Source organism: Dendrobates tinctorius, unplaced genomic scaffold (genome assembly GCF_039654945.1).
Source record: "Dendrobates tinctorius isolate UK_male_01 unplaced genomic scaffold, ASM3965494v1 ptg000156l, whole genome shotgun sequence".
Taxonomy (NCBI): domain Eukaryota; kingdom Metazoa; phylum Chordata; class Amphibia; order Anura; family Dendrobatidae; genus Dendrobates; species Dendrobates tinctorius.
Window position 1 is genome coordinate 4366919 of NW_027361823.1, and position 18912 is coordinate 4385830.

An 18912-nucleotide genomic window follows, 5' to 3' on the forward strand; every position below is an offset into this window, starting at 1 on the left:
CCACCATCTTTATTTTTACAAAAAAAGAACCCGGCTGCTACAGGAGAAACAGCGCAATCAATAGCGCAATCAAAGGGGCGGTGGGCTGGCAGAGCCTCAGCCTCGCTTTCGGAGAGCACATCTTCGAAATCCATCAGGTACTCCGGAATACCCTCCAGACCGACAGATGACACAGATACAGATTTCAGTCATTTCTAAACACAGTTCGGTCCCCATTGAACAATCTCCCGAGCTACCCAATTAATGACAGGGTTGTGACACTGCAACAAGGAAAACCCCAGAACCAACCCCGCTGGTAAATTGTCCAGAACAAAACAGGCTATGTGCTCCAGGTGTGCAGAACCCACTTTGAGGAGTGTGAGGTAGCGCTGTCATTTAAGTAGGGGATCACTCGCTTGGCAGCCACAAAAACAGATCCAGCACAGGCTTTCCAATAACCATAACGGTCTATGCGGTTTATTAAACATCATAAACCATGACCAGCAATATATAAATGGCATAGCATCCATGACAGAGCTTCACTCTGTTAGCAATGTCCAATACGCAGGCTTTTCAGCCTCCCAGTTATATCTCACCCCATCAGGGTTCTCTCATGGCTGCTTCTCCATACTGCAGACATTCATTCCCTCCAGAGAACTCTCAGACACTTGCAGCCATTAAACACAGCATCCACACGTGCTGTCAGGCAGGAAGCCCCATATCAGCGGGACCTTCCGCACTGGACCAACCGGGTCCAAGCATTCACCCCATGTGACCTACCCTGGCCACATTATATGATCCATAGCCACGCCCACCGGGTCACATAACTCTGACCTCATCACAGGTCCTTCAAGCATTTACACACTCTTTACAACAGTGTTTTTTAAACACACCCCCTGGGTGGGTTTGTAGGTAACCAGGTCGGCCCATCTCTCTAGTTACCTGGAGACTTCTCCCTGTCACATTAAAGCGGCACCTCAGCAGTATCACTGCTGATCAACACATAAGTCTCCATCTCAAAGCCATCCACTTTGAGATACATAATGACCATTCAGTATTCTGCCATTCATCCTTTCTCCTGGGACATCCACACAGCGCCCCCTAGCGGACACAGTGGTTACTACACCACATACCTCCCCCCTCTGTTCAAACTTGTGGGGTTGAATACACAACATTACACTAGGGTCTCGCAACCGGGCACTCACTACACCTTGCCCCACAGGTCGAGAGAACCATCTCCATCTGTCATACGGCCTCGTTCCTACGTTAGACCTCCCCCGCCTCTAGCGGTCAGAATATCAGTCATTGGCTTTGACCCCCCAGTCACGGTCTGTCTGCGTCGTCAGACACTGGTTAGTCACCATCCCTTCTCTATATAAGCGTCTTGTAAGAAATGGTACCCCACCACATTTAAGTTTACTTTTCAGTGTATTAACCTCACAGTTCTTTGCATCTGCTGTCTCTGTAGCAACCTCCAGTTCACACTGTAATCTATGGTTTCTCTGCTTCTTCCGCCTGGCGTTTCAACTGTTTCAGACGCACATCATTTCCCTCCGCCAGGTCTTGGTACTGCTCAGAATTACGCCTTTCATCATCCATTTGCCTTAGTACAACCTTCAGTTTTTTCTCTGCACGACGTACTTATTTGCTAGCAGATTGTCGCACTTTACTGTTCCTCCAGTTGTGCAACCTTTGCTTCTAAGTCCTTATTCTGGCGAACTAAATGCTGACGGGCATTCTTATACTTCTGAGCATTACTACGTTCTGTCTTCAGATCAGCATCCATCTGGTCAACCTGAAGTGTGGCCTTTCTCATCTTGTCATTGGCTAATTCAACATTGCCGTGTTCTTCCTCCACTTCTTCTTGAAGCTGAACAATGCGAGACTCTAACCGCCTCTTTTCTTCCAAAGCCAGAGCACTTTCACCTCTGTTGGCAATCACATCAGCCAATTCATCTTTCCTGCTGTGCTTGTCTTTTAGCACACTCTGCAGCAGCAAGCTCCGTCTGCAAACGAATCACCTCTGCTTCCATACTTTTCAGTTTCTTTTTGTCTTCACACTGTTCCTCATTCAGGCCTGGCCGCTGTAAGTCTTCGTCCCACTTCTTCTCCCGCAGAAGACCTCTTACAGTTTCTGTTAGTACTCCTACCTCTTCTCTGAGGGACTTATTCAGACCTTGCCATGATGCCAGGTGACCTTTGAGCTAGAAGACTTCTTTCTCTAGCTCATCCACTCTGTGCTCCCTTTCTCTCTCAGAGCCACAGTCACCCCTAGAGTCTGAGTCACGCCGATCATCCAAATCAACCCTCCAGTTACCCTCTGACCGTGTGTCCATTCCAGTCACCTCATCTCCCAGCCCACCATCTGTCTTGTCACAAGACATCAGTTGGGCAGATGTACTTCTTTCCCCGGTCAGTTCTACTTCTGACCTGTCCACTTTAGGAGGCGTCACCGTCTCAGCGTCCACTGGCCCCACAGGTGAAACGTCTTCATCGTCCGACCATACGTCATCAAACACGACAAAGTCTCGGCCCCTCTCAAAGGTATGCACTAAGTTTGGTGGCATAGTACCACCTTGACACTTCACCTTTGTCATCTCAATCATAACTGTGACCACCGTATAATTCACAATGACCCCATGGTCGCAGAAAACCCTGACGTTTTTCTCAGTCAGAGATAAAACTAGAGGAGTTCCTGTCAGAGTCACCTGACTCTTTGAGTCCAGCCTACCAGGGACTCCTTCCCGGTTCAGCATCACGGCACACACCTGTGGCCCGTCATTATCCAGAAAATACATGCCGCACTCCTCAAAACTCATACAGACACACTGCGGTTCCCCAGACATACCCACTGAGGCAACCAGTGCTGCCATTTCCTGAACCACCCCAATTTGGGTCACCGCCCCCTCCTGGAACTCCACCCCTTTTTTGGGTTCCCACGCCAATTTGGGTCACCGCCCCCCTCTGGGATGCCACTTCTTTTTGGGTTACCACCCCAATTTGGGGAGCCGCCCCCTTCTGGAACTCTACCCCCTTTTGGGCTACCACCCCGATTTGGGACTCCACCCCCTTTTGGGCTACCACCCCGGTTTGGGCCACCGCCCCTTCCGGGATTTCCCCATGTCCGTTATACCGGTCTTCTCAGACCACAGTTCACACAACACAGTTTATGTCTTTTAACGATACCACACAAGTCCTTGCTGGCACCGCCACAGCTCCTGCTGTCACCGATCACCGACACCACTGGCTGCTGTTCACACACAGCGGCTGGTGTCCTCTTCGTAACCCCGCCAAGTTACAGGAAGCCGCTTGTCCCCTTCGTAACCCCGCCGAGTTACCGGAAGCCGCTTGTCCCCTTCGTGACCCCACTGAGCCACAGCAAGCTGCCTTGCAAAAAAACCTTCGTGACGCTTCTGAGCCACAGCAATCACCTTCAGGTTTTGCAGAGGAAAAGAGGAAAAAGAAAAAAACACACCACACAAAAAACTCACGTGTCCTGTCTGTGTGCTATTCCGGACGTACCGTCTACGCCTGAGACCGTCCAAAACACAGGGCACACCGGGTGCTATTCAGGGAGCCGACCCTCCTCCCAGGGTTTCCAAACACACCGGCCTCACCAGGTCCAGGGGCTTAGCAGGTGCTCTTCAGGACATCCGTCTCTGCCTGAGACTGCCCAACACCCACGCCTCACCAGATCCAAGGTCATACCACGTGCTCCAGGGATCCGTTTTTTCTCCTAGAACTTCCCAACACTGACCCTCCAGGACCTTGCTCAGTGAACCCTCCAGGTACACAGTCTTTATCACTGACCCAGGTCAGTACAACACGAACACCTGACCGTTAACTGTGTCCACCACACAGGTCCTCGGATACCTCTTCTCCACAGAGGCACCCTATAGCAATCACCAGTCTCTTTCTCACTGACCCCGGTCAGTACAACACAGTTTTCACGACCGTCACCTGCTGGCCGCGCAGGTTCTCGGACCCCTCTACCGCAGAGGTATCCTATAAGTCTCTTTCTCCTGGGGAAACGGCCGCACTGAGCTCACCGATCCGGACAGTGTCTTACTCACTCACTTACCCCACGGTTCCAGAACCACAGCCAGGCAGTGGCTTCCCCAACCGTCAGCCTTCCTGGCTCAGCGTTGCCTTTAGCAACCGACTTTGCAGTCCTCTTCCGTTGCTCCTAGCAACAAGGCTACAATAGAAGAAAAAAGCAGTGTGTATAGAAGTCATGATCACCCATAATTGTACTCAATCAAAGCAATCAATATGAAATTGTAAATTTTTATTATACAAAAGCACACAAATCTGAACACACAATGGTTAAAACCAATTAAAAAGGCCTAAAAAAGGCCAAAAATAGAACCACCCAGAGTCCATGTTAAGACCCTTATGAACACATGTACACCAAGCTGGCAGTTATTAATGATCAAAATATTCTATCATATGAATATGAGCAGGTAAAAAACCCAAAAATGATGTCACAATACATATACAACCATCATTCATTTGGCAGCCAATATACATATAAATGTGTACAGACAGCAAAAGCCCAGTTAATAAAGTGATGAGTGATCTGTTATCTCACAATAAATGTACAAAAAATGCATGAGAGGCATATGAGCAATCCCGAATTGGCAACCTAAGGTCTGCTGGGACCTATATTTGGATAGGCATCCAGTAAGATCAAAATGTAAACACTGTATGCCTAAGAATAAAGTACTTAATCTCCTGACAAAAAATACTATGAGGTATGTAATGATAATGAGTGACCATATGTTCCAATATGGCTAACAAAAGAAAAGGAGAACTGTATAGAATCAAAAAGATGACCTGGGAAAAAAAAAAAAAAAAAAAATGTCAGAGAAACCTCTGGTTAAGCACAAAGAATGAGGCTGAAAATCAGCAATCAAAAACATGATTATACTACCTCACAATAAAGGTGATCAATGGGTTAAACCTGCAGCCAGCATATGGGTGTAATGTGAAGACAACCCCACGCATATCGCCACTAGAAAGCGTGGCTTCCTCAGGGGAAAGTAGCAACAAGGCTACAACACTGTCCATAGCTTTCTCCACTAATTGTGAGGTAGCGCTGTCATTTAAGTAGGGGATCACTCGCTTGGCAGTCACAAACACAGATCCGGCACAGGCTTTCCAATAACCATAACGGTCCATGCGGTTTATTAAACATGATAAACCATGACCAGCAATATATAACAGCATAGCGTCCATGACAGAGCTTCACTCTGTTAGCAATGTCCAATACGCAGGCTTTTCAGCCTCCCAGTTATATCTCACCCCATCAGGGTTCTCTCATGGCTGCTTCTCCATACTGCAGACATTCATTCCCTCCAGGGAACGCTCAGGCACTTGCAGCCATTAAACACAGCATCCACATGCGCTGTCAGGCAGGAAGCCCCATCTCGGCGGGACCTTCCACACTGGACCAACCAGGTCCAAGCATTCACCCCATGTGACCTACCCTGGCCACATTATATGGTCCATAGCCACGCCCACCGGGTCACATGACTCTGACCTCATCACAGGTCCTTCAAGCATTTACACACTCTTTACAACAGTGTTCTTTAAACACACCCCCTGGGTGGGTTTGTAGGTAACCAGGCCACCCATCTCTCTAGTTACCTGGAGACTTCTCCCTGTCACATTAAAGTAGCACCTCAGCAGTATCACTGCTGATCAACACATAAGTCTCCATCTCAAAGCCACCCACTTTGAGATACATAATGGCCATTCAGTATTATGCCATTCATCCTTTCTCCTGGGACATCCACACAGCGCCCCCTAGCGGACACAGTGGTTACTACACCACAGGAGGAATACCTCAAAAACAGAAGTGATCCCATCCTTAGTGAGCATAGTAGAGTCGATGGCTATCACTTTCATGGGAGCATTTAACCTAATTGTCCCTATCTTGCAATGTGTCACCAATTTCGAGTCAATAAGGTTCAGAGATGACCCGCAGTCCACAAAAGCCGTAGCAGGAAATAGACAGTTATTCACACCCAGTTCCACCTGAAGCAACAATTTACAAACTGAGGAAAAATGTACCTGAGGGTCTGGGTAACCTCCTCGACAGTTACCCAGACCTGGGTGTTTCCCGACACCTTAGAAAATGGGGGCAGGATGGGCATTCCTTCCTCCAGTGTCCCGGGTCCCCACAGTAGAAGCAGAGCTTGTTCTCCTTACGACGTCTCCTCTCCTTCTCCTTTACTGAAACTGCTCCAACTTTCATGGGTTCAACAGACGAAGAAACTTAAGTTTTAAAAGAAAATAGAGGGGCTTCCCATTGCACCACTCCCCTCTCTCGAAGTCTGCGGTCCATACGGACGGCCTGTGTCATGGCCTCCTCCAGAGAGTCAGGTGGTGGATGCAAGGCCAGAGCATCCTTCAGATGTTCAGACAATCCTCTGCAGAACAACCCCCTTAGAGCAGAGTCGTCCCAGGATACCTCTGCGGCCCAACACCTAAATTGAGAACAATACCTTTCGGCTGAGCACCTCCTCTGGGACAGACTCATAATCGTTTCCTCAGTCAATCTCAGACAATCAGGTTCATCATAGATCTGCCCTAGGGCCTCAAAGAACCGATCCACAGACATTCTCTCAGGAGCAGCAGGAGAAAGAGAAAAAGCCCATGCCTGTGGACCCTCCTCAACAGAGATATGATGATCCCCACCCTTTGAACCTCGTCACCCGAAGATCGAGGTCTCAGCGAAAACAACAATTTGCACCCCTCTTTAAAAACCCGAAACCTATTTTTTTTTCCAAGAAAAAGTATCCGGAAGTTTAATGGAGGGTTCAGGAGAAGGAAAGGAGACATCAGTCACACCGCCATCCTTATGGCCACAGAGAGAAGCATTCCGAACGGTGTTAATGGTATCCACCATCTCTCTCTGCACCTGTTGATGAGATTGAGCGAGTGCCCTCTGCTATACCAACAGGTTTTTTCATCATCTAGGTAAGATTTGAAACCTGCTCGGACAGAGCACAGAGAGGATCCATATTACACAAAAAAAAACAAGTGCCCCCCAAAGCGTTAAATGTATAAATGGCAGTGATAATGTAAAGACACACACACTGTCTTTCTAGGGGTCACTGCTGTAATGTATAATAATTAGATCTGTCTCTTTAAGCAAGCCAGACTTATGGGACTTGGAGGGTGGAGACAAGAGGGATGAGAAGGGAAGTTTCAGTTTCACTTCTGGTAGCATGGGAATGCAAGTGTTATGCTGTGTGCTGGAGGACGAAGAATAAAACATATCTAAAGTTTAATACCTTGAATTCTTCATAACGTGTGGATATTACAACTGGCGACGAGGATGGGATATAATCACCTACTGCTGTGAGTACGGACTCTATTTTACCGCTTCACACGCCAGCACCACTGAGAGACTCTATCATGGCTGACTACTTGCACACATTCCCACAGTTTGATATGACTGATGTCATTAATCTCTCCCATAACTGGAGAAAATGGCTAAACAGATGTGAGAATTTCCTAGAAGCCATGGACATAAAGGAGGAGAAAAGAAAGAGAGCTTTGCTCCTGCATTGTGCAGGCACAGGAGTCTATGACATATACAGTACGTTACCTGCAGCAGAAACAGACACATACAACAACTGCACTAAAGCTCTCACTGGCTATTTCAACCCCAAACAGAACATCAGATATGAAAGATATAAATTCAGGATTGCCAAGCAGCTTCCAGAAGAGTCCATAGACACTTATGTCACACGGCTGAAAGAGTTAGCACATGGATGTGCCTTTACAGATATAGATGATGAAATCCTAACTCAAATAATTGTCACCTGCTCGTCTAATAACCTAAGGCGTAAGGCTCTGCAGCAGGATATCTCTCTACATGATTTGCTCAAAATGGCCCGTGCTATAGAAATAGCAGATCATCAGGCTACCGTAATGGAGAATGGGGATAAATTACATGTGCATAATCTCAAACAGAAAAATTTACCAGACAAACAAGCCCAGAAACAGAAGAAATGTTATAGATGTGGACAGGATTTCCCTCACCACCAGAATAAATGTCCAGCTATGGGACAAACCTGCAGTAAATGTGGAAAAGGGAATCATTTTGCAGCTGTTTGCAAATCAGCGCACTACAAGCCTCCGCTGCCTATGACAAAATCTGCAGATGTAAAAGTGATAAATCAGGACACAGAAGAAATGTCTGCGACTGAGAACTATGTGTTCACTACCTCTGTCACTGGTTCAGTACAGTCTCCCTGTGTTACACTCTCAATCTGCAACACTGACATTACCTTTACAATAGATACAGGAGCTTCAGTGGATATCATAGATGGCACTACATATGAACAATTGAAAACAAGGCCAGTCTTACAACAAGTGCAGACTAAAATCTTTCCTTATGGATCTAAAACACCTCTAGCTATAATGGGACAATTTGATGCTGAAATTAGATATAAAGAAAACAGGCAGAAAACCACTTTCCACACATTACAAGGATCGGGAGGCTGTCTTCTCAGCTATCACACTGCCTTGGAGCTAGGGCTCATCCAGATTATTCATACCATAACTGACCCTGCGGATATGGATGTACAAACTATGGTGAACAACTTTCCCTCCCTATTTAGTGGTTTGGGAAAACTAAAGGACTCTCAAGTACACCTTCATGTGGATGACAATGTTCGTCCAGTAGCCCAGCCTCACAGGCATATTCCATTTCACCTGAGACAGAAGGTAGAAAAGGAACTCCAATTGCTCATGGATGAGGACGTTATTGAAACTGCTACTGGTCCCACTCCGTGGGTCTCTCCACTTGTGGTAGTTCCAAAACCAAAGACTCCTGATCAAGTGAGACTGTGTGTTGACATGCGCCTGCCCAACACCGCTATCCAGAGGGAAAGACATATCTCACCTACGATTGATGACATTATTCATTTATTAAATGTAGCCACCGTCTTTTCAAAGCTCGACCTCAATAAGGGATATCATCAATTAGAACTGAGTCCAGAGTCCCGATATTTGACCACATTTTTCACCCATGTGGGCCTCAGAAGATACAAAAGATTGACTTTTGGAGTCTGCTCAGCAGCAGAAATTTTTCAGGACGCAATAAGGAGTGTCATTCAACACATCCCAAATGCCTTTAATTACAGTGATGACATATTGGTTTTTGGTAAAACTCAAGCTGAGCATAATCGTGCTCTATATGCTATCTTTGAATGCCTGCTTTCTGCTGGACTCACTTTAAACAAAGAGAAGTGCGAGTTTGACAAGGGTTCATTAGAATTCTATGGTCACATCTTCTCGGCAAAAGGAGTACAACCCGACCCCAAGAAAGTGGAAGCTATCAGAACAGCCTCAATTCCACAGGATGCTAGTGAAGAGCATTCTTTCCTTGGAATGGCAAGTTACTGTGCTAGATATATTCCGAATTTTTCAACAATCAGCAATCCACTACGGGAACTTACAAAACAAAGTTGTATTTTTCAATGGTCTCAAGGCTGTCAGGCCTCTTTTGAAACAATTAAAAATGAACTCTGCTCGACAACCACTATGGCTTATTTTGATCCAGCTCTTCGAACTGAACTGATTGTGGACGCCAGTCCCGTGGGACTGGGTGCTATTCTAGCGCAATACAAGGATAACAATCAAAATCCTCACATCATTTCTTATGCAAGTAAGAGTTTAGCAAACAGTGAAAGAAAATATTCTCAACCTGAAAAAGAAAGCTTGGCAGTTGTCTGGGGATGTGAACACTTTCACTTATTTCTCTATGGAGCTCCCTTCACCATTGTCACAGATCATCAAGCACTTCTTACAATTTTTGGAAATCCCAGAGCTAAAATGCCTGCACGAATTGAACGATGGGGCCTACGTCTACAGGACTACAACTATAAAATTGTTCACAAACCTGGAAAATACAGCAATCCGGCTGATTATCTTTCAAGACATCCTACTAATGATGATATACCTGTGCATTCCTCCATTGAAGAATACCTACGTTTTGTTACAGATCATGCCGTGCCAAAAGCACTTTCTCTTGATCAATTTATAAATGAAACAACAAAAGACAAGACACTCTGTGCCCTAATACAAATCATCCAAAATCGAAGGTGGCATGAAATTCAAAAAGAAAAATTTCCTGATTCTGAGATTAATCTGAAAGAGTTAAAACTATTCTCAAACGTACGTGAGGAATTATCAGTCACTGAAGAACACCTCATTCTTCGAGGTACCAAACTAGTTGTACCTAAGACTTTGCGTAACTTAGTCATACAGATAGCACATGAAGGTCATTTAGGAATTGTTGGCACAAAGAAGTTACTCAGAGAAAAAGTGTGGTTCCCAAATATGGATCACTTGGTGGAAGAAAAGATTAGACGCTGTTCTACTTGTCAATTAATCACTCCATCATCAAACTTAGAGCCATTACAAATGTCTCCGTTACCCACTGCTGTCTGGGAGGAAGTGGCAGTCGATATATATGGACCATTGCCAAATGGCCAATACATTCTCGTAACAATTGATGAATATTCTCGATACCCTGTCATTTCATTTATCTCTTCAACATCTGCTAATAATGTCATACCAGAGCTGGACGACATTTTCTCGGCATATGGTATTCCAAAAGTGGTCAAAACAGACAATGGACCTCCATTCAATGGACATGTGTTTACACAATTTTCTGAATACTTGGGATTCAATCACAGGAAAATCACACCTTGCTGGCCGCAAGCCAATGGAATTGTGGAACGTTTTATGCGCACTCTGGGGAAACGTATCAAGGCAGCGAGTCTGGAGCACATCCCACTGAAACAGTCATTATACAAATTCATGCGTAATTACCGCAATACGCCACACTCCACTACTAATGCTGCTCCAGCTCATTTAATGTTCAGCAGAACCCTGCGTATACGTCTCCCTGATGTGACCAGCCATTCCCGACCGAGTGACTCCTCAGTGAGATCCACAGATTTCTCCAACAAACAAGCCATGAAACGTTATGCAGACAGAAGGCGAAGGACACAGTCAAGTGCCATCGAAAGAGGGGATGTCGTGGTGGTACGTCAAAGACCAACCAACAAGACCTCACCTGTATATGGTCCTGCAAAATATTATGTTACCAAAAGGAAAGGCAGCATGATCACAGCTGAACGAGATGGACACTCCATAACGCGAAATTATTCATATTTTAAAGTCATACCGCAGAATGATGACAATGACCTCTCTTTGGTGGAAGATTTGGTATCTGATGGTGGAGAGGACCAACAAGAGGTAGCTGGTCCATCAACAATGAACTCTCTCAATGAGCCCAGACGTTATCCTACACGAGATTGAAGAGCTCCATCGAGGCTTATTGAAGAAGTGTAACTACAGTTTTGTTTGGTTTTTTTTTTGTTGTTTGTTTCTCTGGTTTTAGAATTGAACAAATAAGACAAAACGGACATATGATTTCTTTGGACGTTTTCATGTTGTTGCATTTATCAGTAATATAGATTATTTATAAAAAAAAAAAAAAAAAAAAAAAAAGGGGATGATGTAATGTATAATAATTAGATCTGTCTCTTTAAGCAAGCCAGACTTATGGGACTTGGAGGGTGGAGACAAGAGGGATGAGAAGGGAAGTTTCAGTTTCACTTCTGGTAGCATGGGAATGCAAGTGTTATGCTGTGTGCTGGAGGACGAAGAATAAAACATATCAGTGCGTGAGGTACAACGGAGCAGGGCCTGGCAAATCACGTGACAGTCGAGGAGGCGCCGGGGGTGGAGTCAAGCTCCATGAACAGACGAGAGCCGACAGCTGGATGAGTGCCGGATACGTAGTCAGGCAAGCCGAGCTCAGAAGCCAGGAAGACGAGCAGTAGCCAGGGATGAGACAGAAGGATGGTGTGGGACTAGCCGAGGTCGGTAGCCAGACGAGAGCGTGGGTCCAAAGGGCTAGACAGAGAATGGTCAGGGACAGAACCAGGGATCAGAACCTAGGAGTACAGAGCAGTACCAAATCAAGAGACAGAAGAAGAAACAGACTCCTAGCCGGGTCATACACTGGAAAACTCATACACACAGATGTACAACGATATCAGAATGATAACCTGGGTCAGCAACTCAAGCCGGGTAAGCAGAAGTATCACTGACACAGAACTAGGCCAGAAACAGACCTAAATAGCCCTCCGTGAACCAAAGAGAGGCTAAACAAGGTTAACCCCTACCTGACCAGGACGGGAGAGAAAACCCTGTCCTGTGTCATGACAATAATGAGGTATTGAATGTGCAGTAGCCGACCACAAAGTCATCTTGGCTGTTCTCTGCAACCAAAATAATAAAACATCCTCCCTGAATTATTGAAATATTGGCTTCCTTGCCAAGTAAAGAAGAGTTGCTTAGTGGATAACCCTAAGGAAGCCACTTAGTGTGGTGATGTGTAGGGTCCTCTTTCCCATATGATGCTTTTTTCTATGAGCCAATTTATCTGGGTGACTCTGCACATGGCACTTTATTGCACACAGTTGTTGTTTATTCTCTTTCATATATTCTTGAGTTACTGCCTTACTTACTGCCCGTACATGTACAATGCATCTTTCTTCTTTACTGGATACTACTTGGCTTCACTTTAAGGGTATTGTCCATTCATAGTTATAATGTGTATCCTTCCCATTTACATGGCTCTATTGGTTATCATGTCTGTCATATAGGTTATATCCCAGTGCCAATGGTTGGCCTAGGAAACAAGTTCTGGCACAATATGCATATTTAACGTTTTTATTTGTCTAGGTTTTTCTTTTTGTTACTTAGTACATATTTAAATTGTTTAAATTTAGGAAATGCAACTAATCTTCTGTATAATTCTTTCCTTTTTTTAATTGCATTTGTCTTACATGTACTTTGCAAGGCACTCCATCAATATACAGGTAGTACTGTCTCCATTGCTTCTTTTTGGTAAAACAGCCTTACCCAGTGTAATGAAATATTGACTGCCAATTAAATATTGACTTTCTTGCCGTGGAAAGAAGACGTGGCGCTCAACAGATTCCCTTGTGCTGAATTTGATATCAGCCCATCAATTTGAATGGGCTCAAGGTGGCGACCCTCCCTTTCCCCACTGGCTATGATTCAGACTGGAAATGAACCCATAGAGTTATCTATTATTTTAATGAGCTCAACATCTTAATGAGATCACATTCATAACTTCGCTTATTTTTGCAGAACTTGTATCAAAATAAATATTGCAAGTATTCTTATCCATTCTTTCATTTATAACAGGACTTTGGGGAACAACCTTAACTGAAGATACAGCAGAAGACCGAGAGCTGTTTGTAAAAACCACACTGAGGGAATTACTGGTCTATATTATGTTCTTGGTGGACATCTGTCTCTGTAAGTTTGGTCATAAATATAAACGTTCTCATTCTGATATGTCACTTTTAAGATACAAGAAGGTTCATGGTGAATTTATTATGCTACTCCCTAGAATCTAGTTCCAACATTTCTGTCTTTGTTATTTTGGCCATAGATGTGTTGTTAAGTTTCCAGTCAAAAGCTTACTTTACACCACTGAAAGACATTATAAAAAGGTATTTCACATGAAGTAATGCAGTAGAACCAAACATTGATTAGGGAATGCTATAGTTTTCCATACCACTGGATTCTTGTTTTCGGAAATTTTTGTTGTACAAACTGAAGAAAAAAACATCCTGCAAATACATCAATAAAGAGAAGCACGGCCAAGATTTTCCGTGAGATTCCTGTGTTGTCTTCTATGCACTGCTATGTTCAGGTCTAGCCACAGATTTTCAATGATAATCAGATCCGGGGAATATGAGGGCCATTGTAAAACCTTCAGTTTGCGCCTTTTAAGGTAGTCTATTGTGGATTTTCAAGTGTGTTTAGGATCATTACCTATATATATAAAAGCCATCCTCTTTTCAACTTCAACTTTTTTACAGATGGTGTTATGTTTGCATCAAGAGTTTGATGAAATTTAATTGAATCCATTCTTCCCTCTACCCATGAAATGTTCCCCGTGCCATTGGCTGCACCCAACTCCAAAGCATGATTGATCCACCCCCATGCTTAATGGTTGGCAAGATGTTCTTTAATCTTTTCCTGAAATTCTGTGCCCTTTTTTCTCCACACATACCTTTGATCATTGTGGCCAAAAATTTCTATTTTAATCTTATCGGTCCACAGAACTTGTTTCCTAAATGCATCAGGCTTGTTTAGATGTTCTTGTGCATACTTCTGACACTGAATTTTATGGTGAGGACTTGTCACGTATGGTGTAGGAAAGACTGAGTGCAACACAAAGAGATAAGGGGAAGGGAGCCGAACACTAGGGAAGCAGGGAGTGGAGATCCCTAGGCAAATGTAACATCACCCTGCCTTCCCTAAGGGTCCCAATATAGGTTCTGCAACTATCGCCAAACAGGATACTTAATCCCTGCCTGACCCTAGCAGTAAGCCCTGCTTATGGTAGGTTGGGGTTACGCTGGTCAATCCCCACTATAACTAAAGACAGATGATATACACATACAAGGGATACACATACACTTAGCTTGAGTAGACTCAGAGAGAGAGAAACAAAGACATCCTCCAAACACCAAAGAGGAAGATAGCCAGCTGCTATAGCTCTAAGCCTCAACAGGGAACAAGAAATGGAAATATCACCAGAAACTCCTAGCAGCAAACTGGGAGTTATAAACACCTAGGTCCATGTGTGTCCATTAGAGCCAAGGGAAGGTTGGCACTGGGCCATAGAGTCAGAAGGACCAGGAAGAATTCTGCAAAGCAAACTGCTGAGAACTGCAGCCAGAGGCAGTGCAACAGTCTGCAGCCTTTGACACACCTGTGACAGGACTAAGAAGAGGTTTCCTTCTGATGTCTATTCCATGAAGGCTATATTTGTGCTGGTGTCACTGAACCGTAGAACAATGTACCACAACTCCAGAGTCTGTTAAATCTTTCTGAAGGTCTTTTGCAGTCAAGCGGGGTTATGATTTGCCTCTCTAGCAATCCTACGAGCAGCGTTCACTAAAATTTTGCTTGGTTTTCCAGACATTATCTTGACCTCCACTGTTCCCGTTAACTGCCATTTCTTAATTACATTTCGAACTGAGGAAAGGGCAACTTGAAAACACTGTGCTATCTTCTTATAGCCTTCTCCTGCTTTGTGGGCCTCCAATATTTTCAGAGTACTAGGCAGCTGCTTAGAAGAACCCATGGTTGCTGTTTTTTGGCACAATGTTAGAAGTTGGGTTTTTATAAAGCTGGGAAATTTTCATCACCTGGCCTTTCCTAAACAATGATAGTGAACAAGCCATAACTTTAACAGGCTAATTAAGGTCTGAAACCTGGGTTAACCCTTTAACCCCTGGAGCTTTTTTGCGGTTTTGCATTTTTGTTTTTCGCTTCCCTTCTTCCCAGAGCCATAACTTTTTTAATTTTCCATCAATATGGCCATCTGATGGCTAGTTTTTTGCGGGATGAGTTCTACTTTTGAAAGACACCATTGGTGTTACCATGTCGTGTGCTAGAAAATGGCAAAAAAAATCCAAGTAATTGAAAAAAAAGTGCAATCCAACACTTGATTTTGTGTTTGGCTTTTTTACTAGGTTCACTAAATGCTAAAAATGACCTGCCATTATTATTCTACAGGTCATTACGAGTTCATAGATACCAAACATGTCTAGGTTCTTATTTATCTAAGTGGTGAAAAAAAAATCCAAACTTTGTTAAAAAAATAAATTGTGGCATTTTCCGAGACCCGTACCTTCTCAATTTTTCGTGATCTTGGGTTGGGAGAGGGCTTAATGCAATGTCATGGCGACCAAAAAAAGTAATTCTGGCGTCTTGACTTTTTTCTCGCTACGTCGTTTAGCGATCAGGTTAAGGCCTCTTTCACACATCAGTTTTTTGCCTTCAGGCGCGATCCGGCTTTTTTTGGAAAAAACGGATCCGGCAAAATGCAATGCCGGATCCGGTTTTTCCCCATTGACTTGCATTAGCGCCGGATCGTGCCGGATGGCATTGCGTTTCATCCGTTTTTTGCCGGATCCGGCAACTTGTCTCATTCCGGCGTCTTGAAAAAACGTCTACTGTAACGTTTTTTGTCTCCGGCGAAAAAGCCGGAAGCGCCGGATCCGGCGCTTCCAGCTTTTTGCTACAATGAAAGTCTATGGGCGCCGGAATGCGCCGGATCCAGAAAAAGACGGATCCAGCAACCGGATCCGGTTTTTTTAAGTCTGCGCATGCTCAGATCCAATTGGCCAGCCTCCAGGAACAGAGACGGATCCAGCAAAAAAACGGATCCGTTTCTACAGTTCTCAAAAATTTATGCCGGATCCGTTTTTTCTAAAAAAAGCCGGATCATGCCTGACAGCAAAAAACTGATGTGTGAAAGTAGCCTAATCCTTTTTTATTATTGATAGATCAGGCGATTCTGAGCGCGGCGATACCAAATATGTGTATGTTTGATTTTTTTTTTATTGTTTTATTTTGAATGGGGTGAAAGGGGGGTAATTTGAACTTTTATCATTTTTGATTTTTTTAAAAACTTTTTTTTACTTTTGGCATGCTTCAATAGTCTCCATGGGGGACTAGAAGCTGCCACAACCCGATTGTCTCTGCTTCATAGAGGCAATGATCAGATTTGCCTCTACATAGCAGAATTACTCACTTGCTATGAGCGCCGACCACCGGGTAATGGGGGTCACTAGTGGGTGGGTTTCCGGAAGTGCGAGTTAAATGCTGCTGTCAGTGTTTGACAGCAGCAGTTAACAGGTTAACAGCTGCAGGTGGATCGCAATTCCATCCGCGAATATTCTGGGCACATGTCAGCTGTTCAAAACAGTTGACATGTCCAGGGAAAGATAAGGGCTCAGCGCCGAAGCCCACATCAACGGGAGGGAGTCCGATGTCAGCGTACTAACACTAACATGGTAGAATACGGTGAAGTTGCACATGCTTTGTAGTACAGAATGTTATGAGCTTAATGCTCCCTGGGTAATTTGCTGTACAAACTGATATATTACCTGGTTTCTAAAATTTGTTTCTCAACTTTTGCATGGATCTAGACTATAATGTGTACAATGAGTTGCATATTTTCTGTATCTACTGTTTAAAAAGAATGCATCATCAGAAAATGACATGTTGTTTACATCAGGTTTTTATGTTAAATGCATTTAAAAAATTTTGATTTTTTTAAAAAATTTTAATGAAAAAAATCTGTGATCTTGCAATGTTCATACTGGCCATTAAAATATATATTAGACTCATACTTGTTCTTTTAATTAGCCATATGGACATAAACAGACCCTATTGACTTCCATAAAGATATTTTCTACTCATGCTCTAATCTGAGCAAAGTCATTGTGAACAAAAGGTGAGCATTGACATTACATATTGCAAGCAGTGGACCCTGAGTTATCTGCTCTATTTAGAGGGGTAAGCTGTCAGTGTAAACCTGTCTGTAATTGTTGGAATAATGCCTATTATTGAATATATTGCATCAACTACTATTTACTACTGTTTAATAGTGCATGAGTTTCTGTCTCCAGCAATAGTGTTATATTTCCAGTAAAGCACTGTTATAAAAACCAAGAAGTTCCTGTTCACTGTGTGTGTGTAACTGGAGCTTATTTTACTTTCACTTTGCAAGCTGATAGAAAAAGATGCTACGATCCTAAGCTATAAGACATGCCAGTTTTAAGCTATGCTATCTTTGTTCTCGAATAACTATATATTCATTGCTGACAGATGGACAGTTCAGAGATTAATCCGCTACAAAGAGGTTATGGGTCCAGAGACCCAGAAACCAAAAGACCCAGAGAACAGTCCAGAGGAGAGTGAAAAACATTCTACTAAGATGAAGCAAAAAGTCACCAAGAAGAAATGGAGTAAACCATAAACCACAAACCACCAAGCAGTAATATGAAAAACAAGTTTATTAAGAATTTCAAACATATAAATTACATACTTGAATGCAAACCATACAGAACATTAAGAATATGCGGAGGAGACATGGAAACAGGCAAGGAGAGAATGAGGGTCCAATAGGACATAGGAAAATATAAAGGAGAAGTCACCAAAACTTACAACAGCAGTAGGGAGAGGTGAAGGCAACCAGGTAAGTGCTAGCCCCTAATAAATAAATAAATAAATAAATAAATAGTATAAGGGGCTGCAATAAGGGCTTCAGTGGTATGGACATATTATGGGTAAGTAGTCGATAGACTGCACCAGCTCATAAATCCATTGTGAATGGTTTACTATTTAATTTTTAGGGGCTAGCACTTACCTAATTGCCTTCACTTCTCCCTACCGCTGTTGTAAGTTTTATATGAGGATTTAAAAGAGGTCAAGCAGATCGGTGTTTATACACAAAATGTACAGACGGAAAGTGGATGTATATTCTCTTATACGTGGATGATGTGATTATGGTTCATCAAGAGGAAAAAGAAATTGCAAAGATGACTAAAATTCTGAATCAGCATTTTTAAACTAAAGACTAGAGTTGAGCGACTTTGGTCGGATCGGGTTTCGTGAAACCCGAATGAAACAAAATAAGTTTCAGATGAAACTCGTCCGACTAGAGCAAAAAAAGTCGGAGTTTCGTCCGACTTTTATTTCCCATTGACTTGCATTGGGGTCGGGTTTCGGACGAAACTCCGACTTTGTTTTGCTCTAGTCGGACGAGTTTCATCTGAAACTTATTTTGTTTCATTCGGGTTTCACGAAACCCGATCCGACCAAAGTCGCTCAACTCTACTAAAGACCTTGGAAATTATTATCTAGGGTTCCAAAATCAACTCAATTCAGAATCAGTTTGGTGTTAGAAACCAAACATATATCAACCCCAATGGAACCATCCTACTTAAAGTTGGAAGGAGATGTTCTTTTACTTAACAAAGAGAAATACAGACAGGCAGT

At 43.6% G+C, this 18912-nt stretch overlaps 1 protein-coding gene across 3 annotated transcripts in view; it reads left to right on the forward strand.

The window, feature by feature from the left end:
• The window catches only part of PKD2L1 (polycystin 2 like 1, transient receptor potential cation channel), a 201832-nt gene that overhangs the window by 98972 nt on the left and 83948 nt on the right, over positions 1–18912 (forward strand). For all 3 annotated transcript variants that reach the window (XM_073548142.1, XM_073548143.1, XM_073548141.1), the window contains exon 2: positions 13249–13362. In XM_073548142.1, the coding sequence (XP_073404243.1) occupies positions 13338–13362 (25 nt within the window). In that variant the 5' untranslated portion in view covers positions 13249–13337. The remainder of the gene's footprint in view (positions 1–13248; positions 13363–18912) is intronic.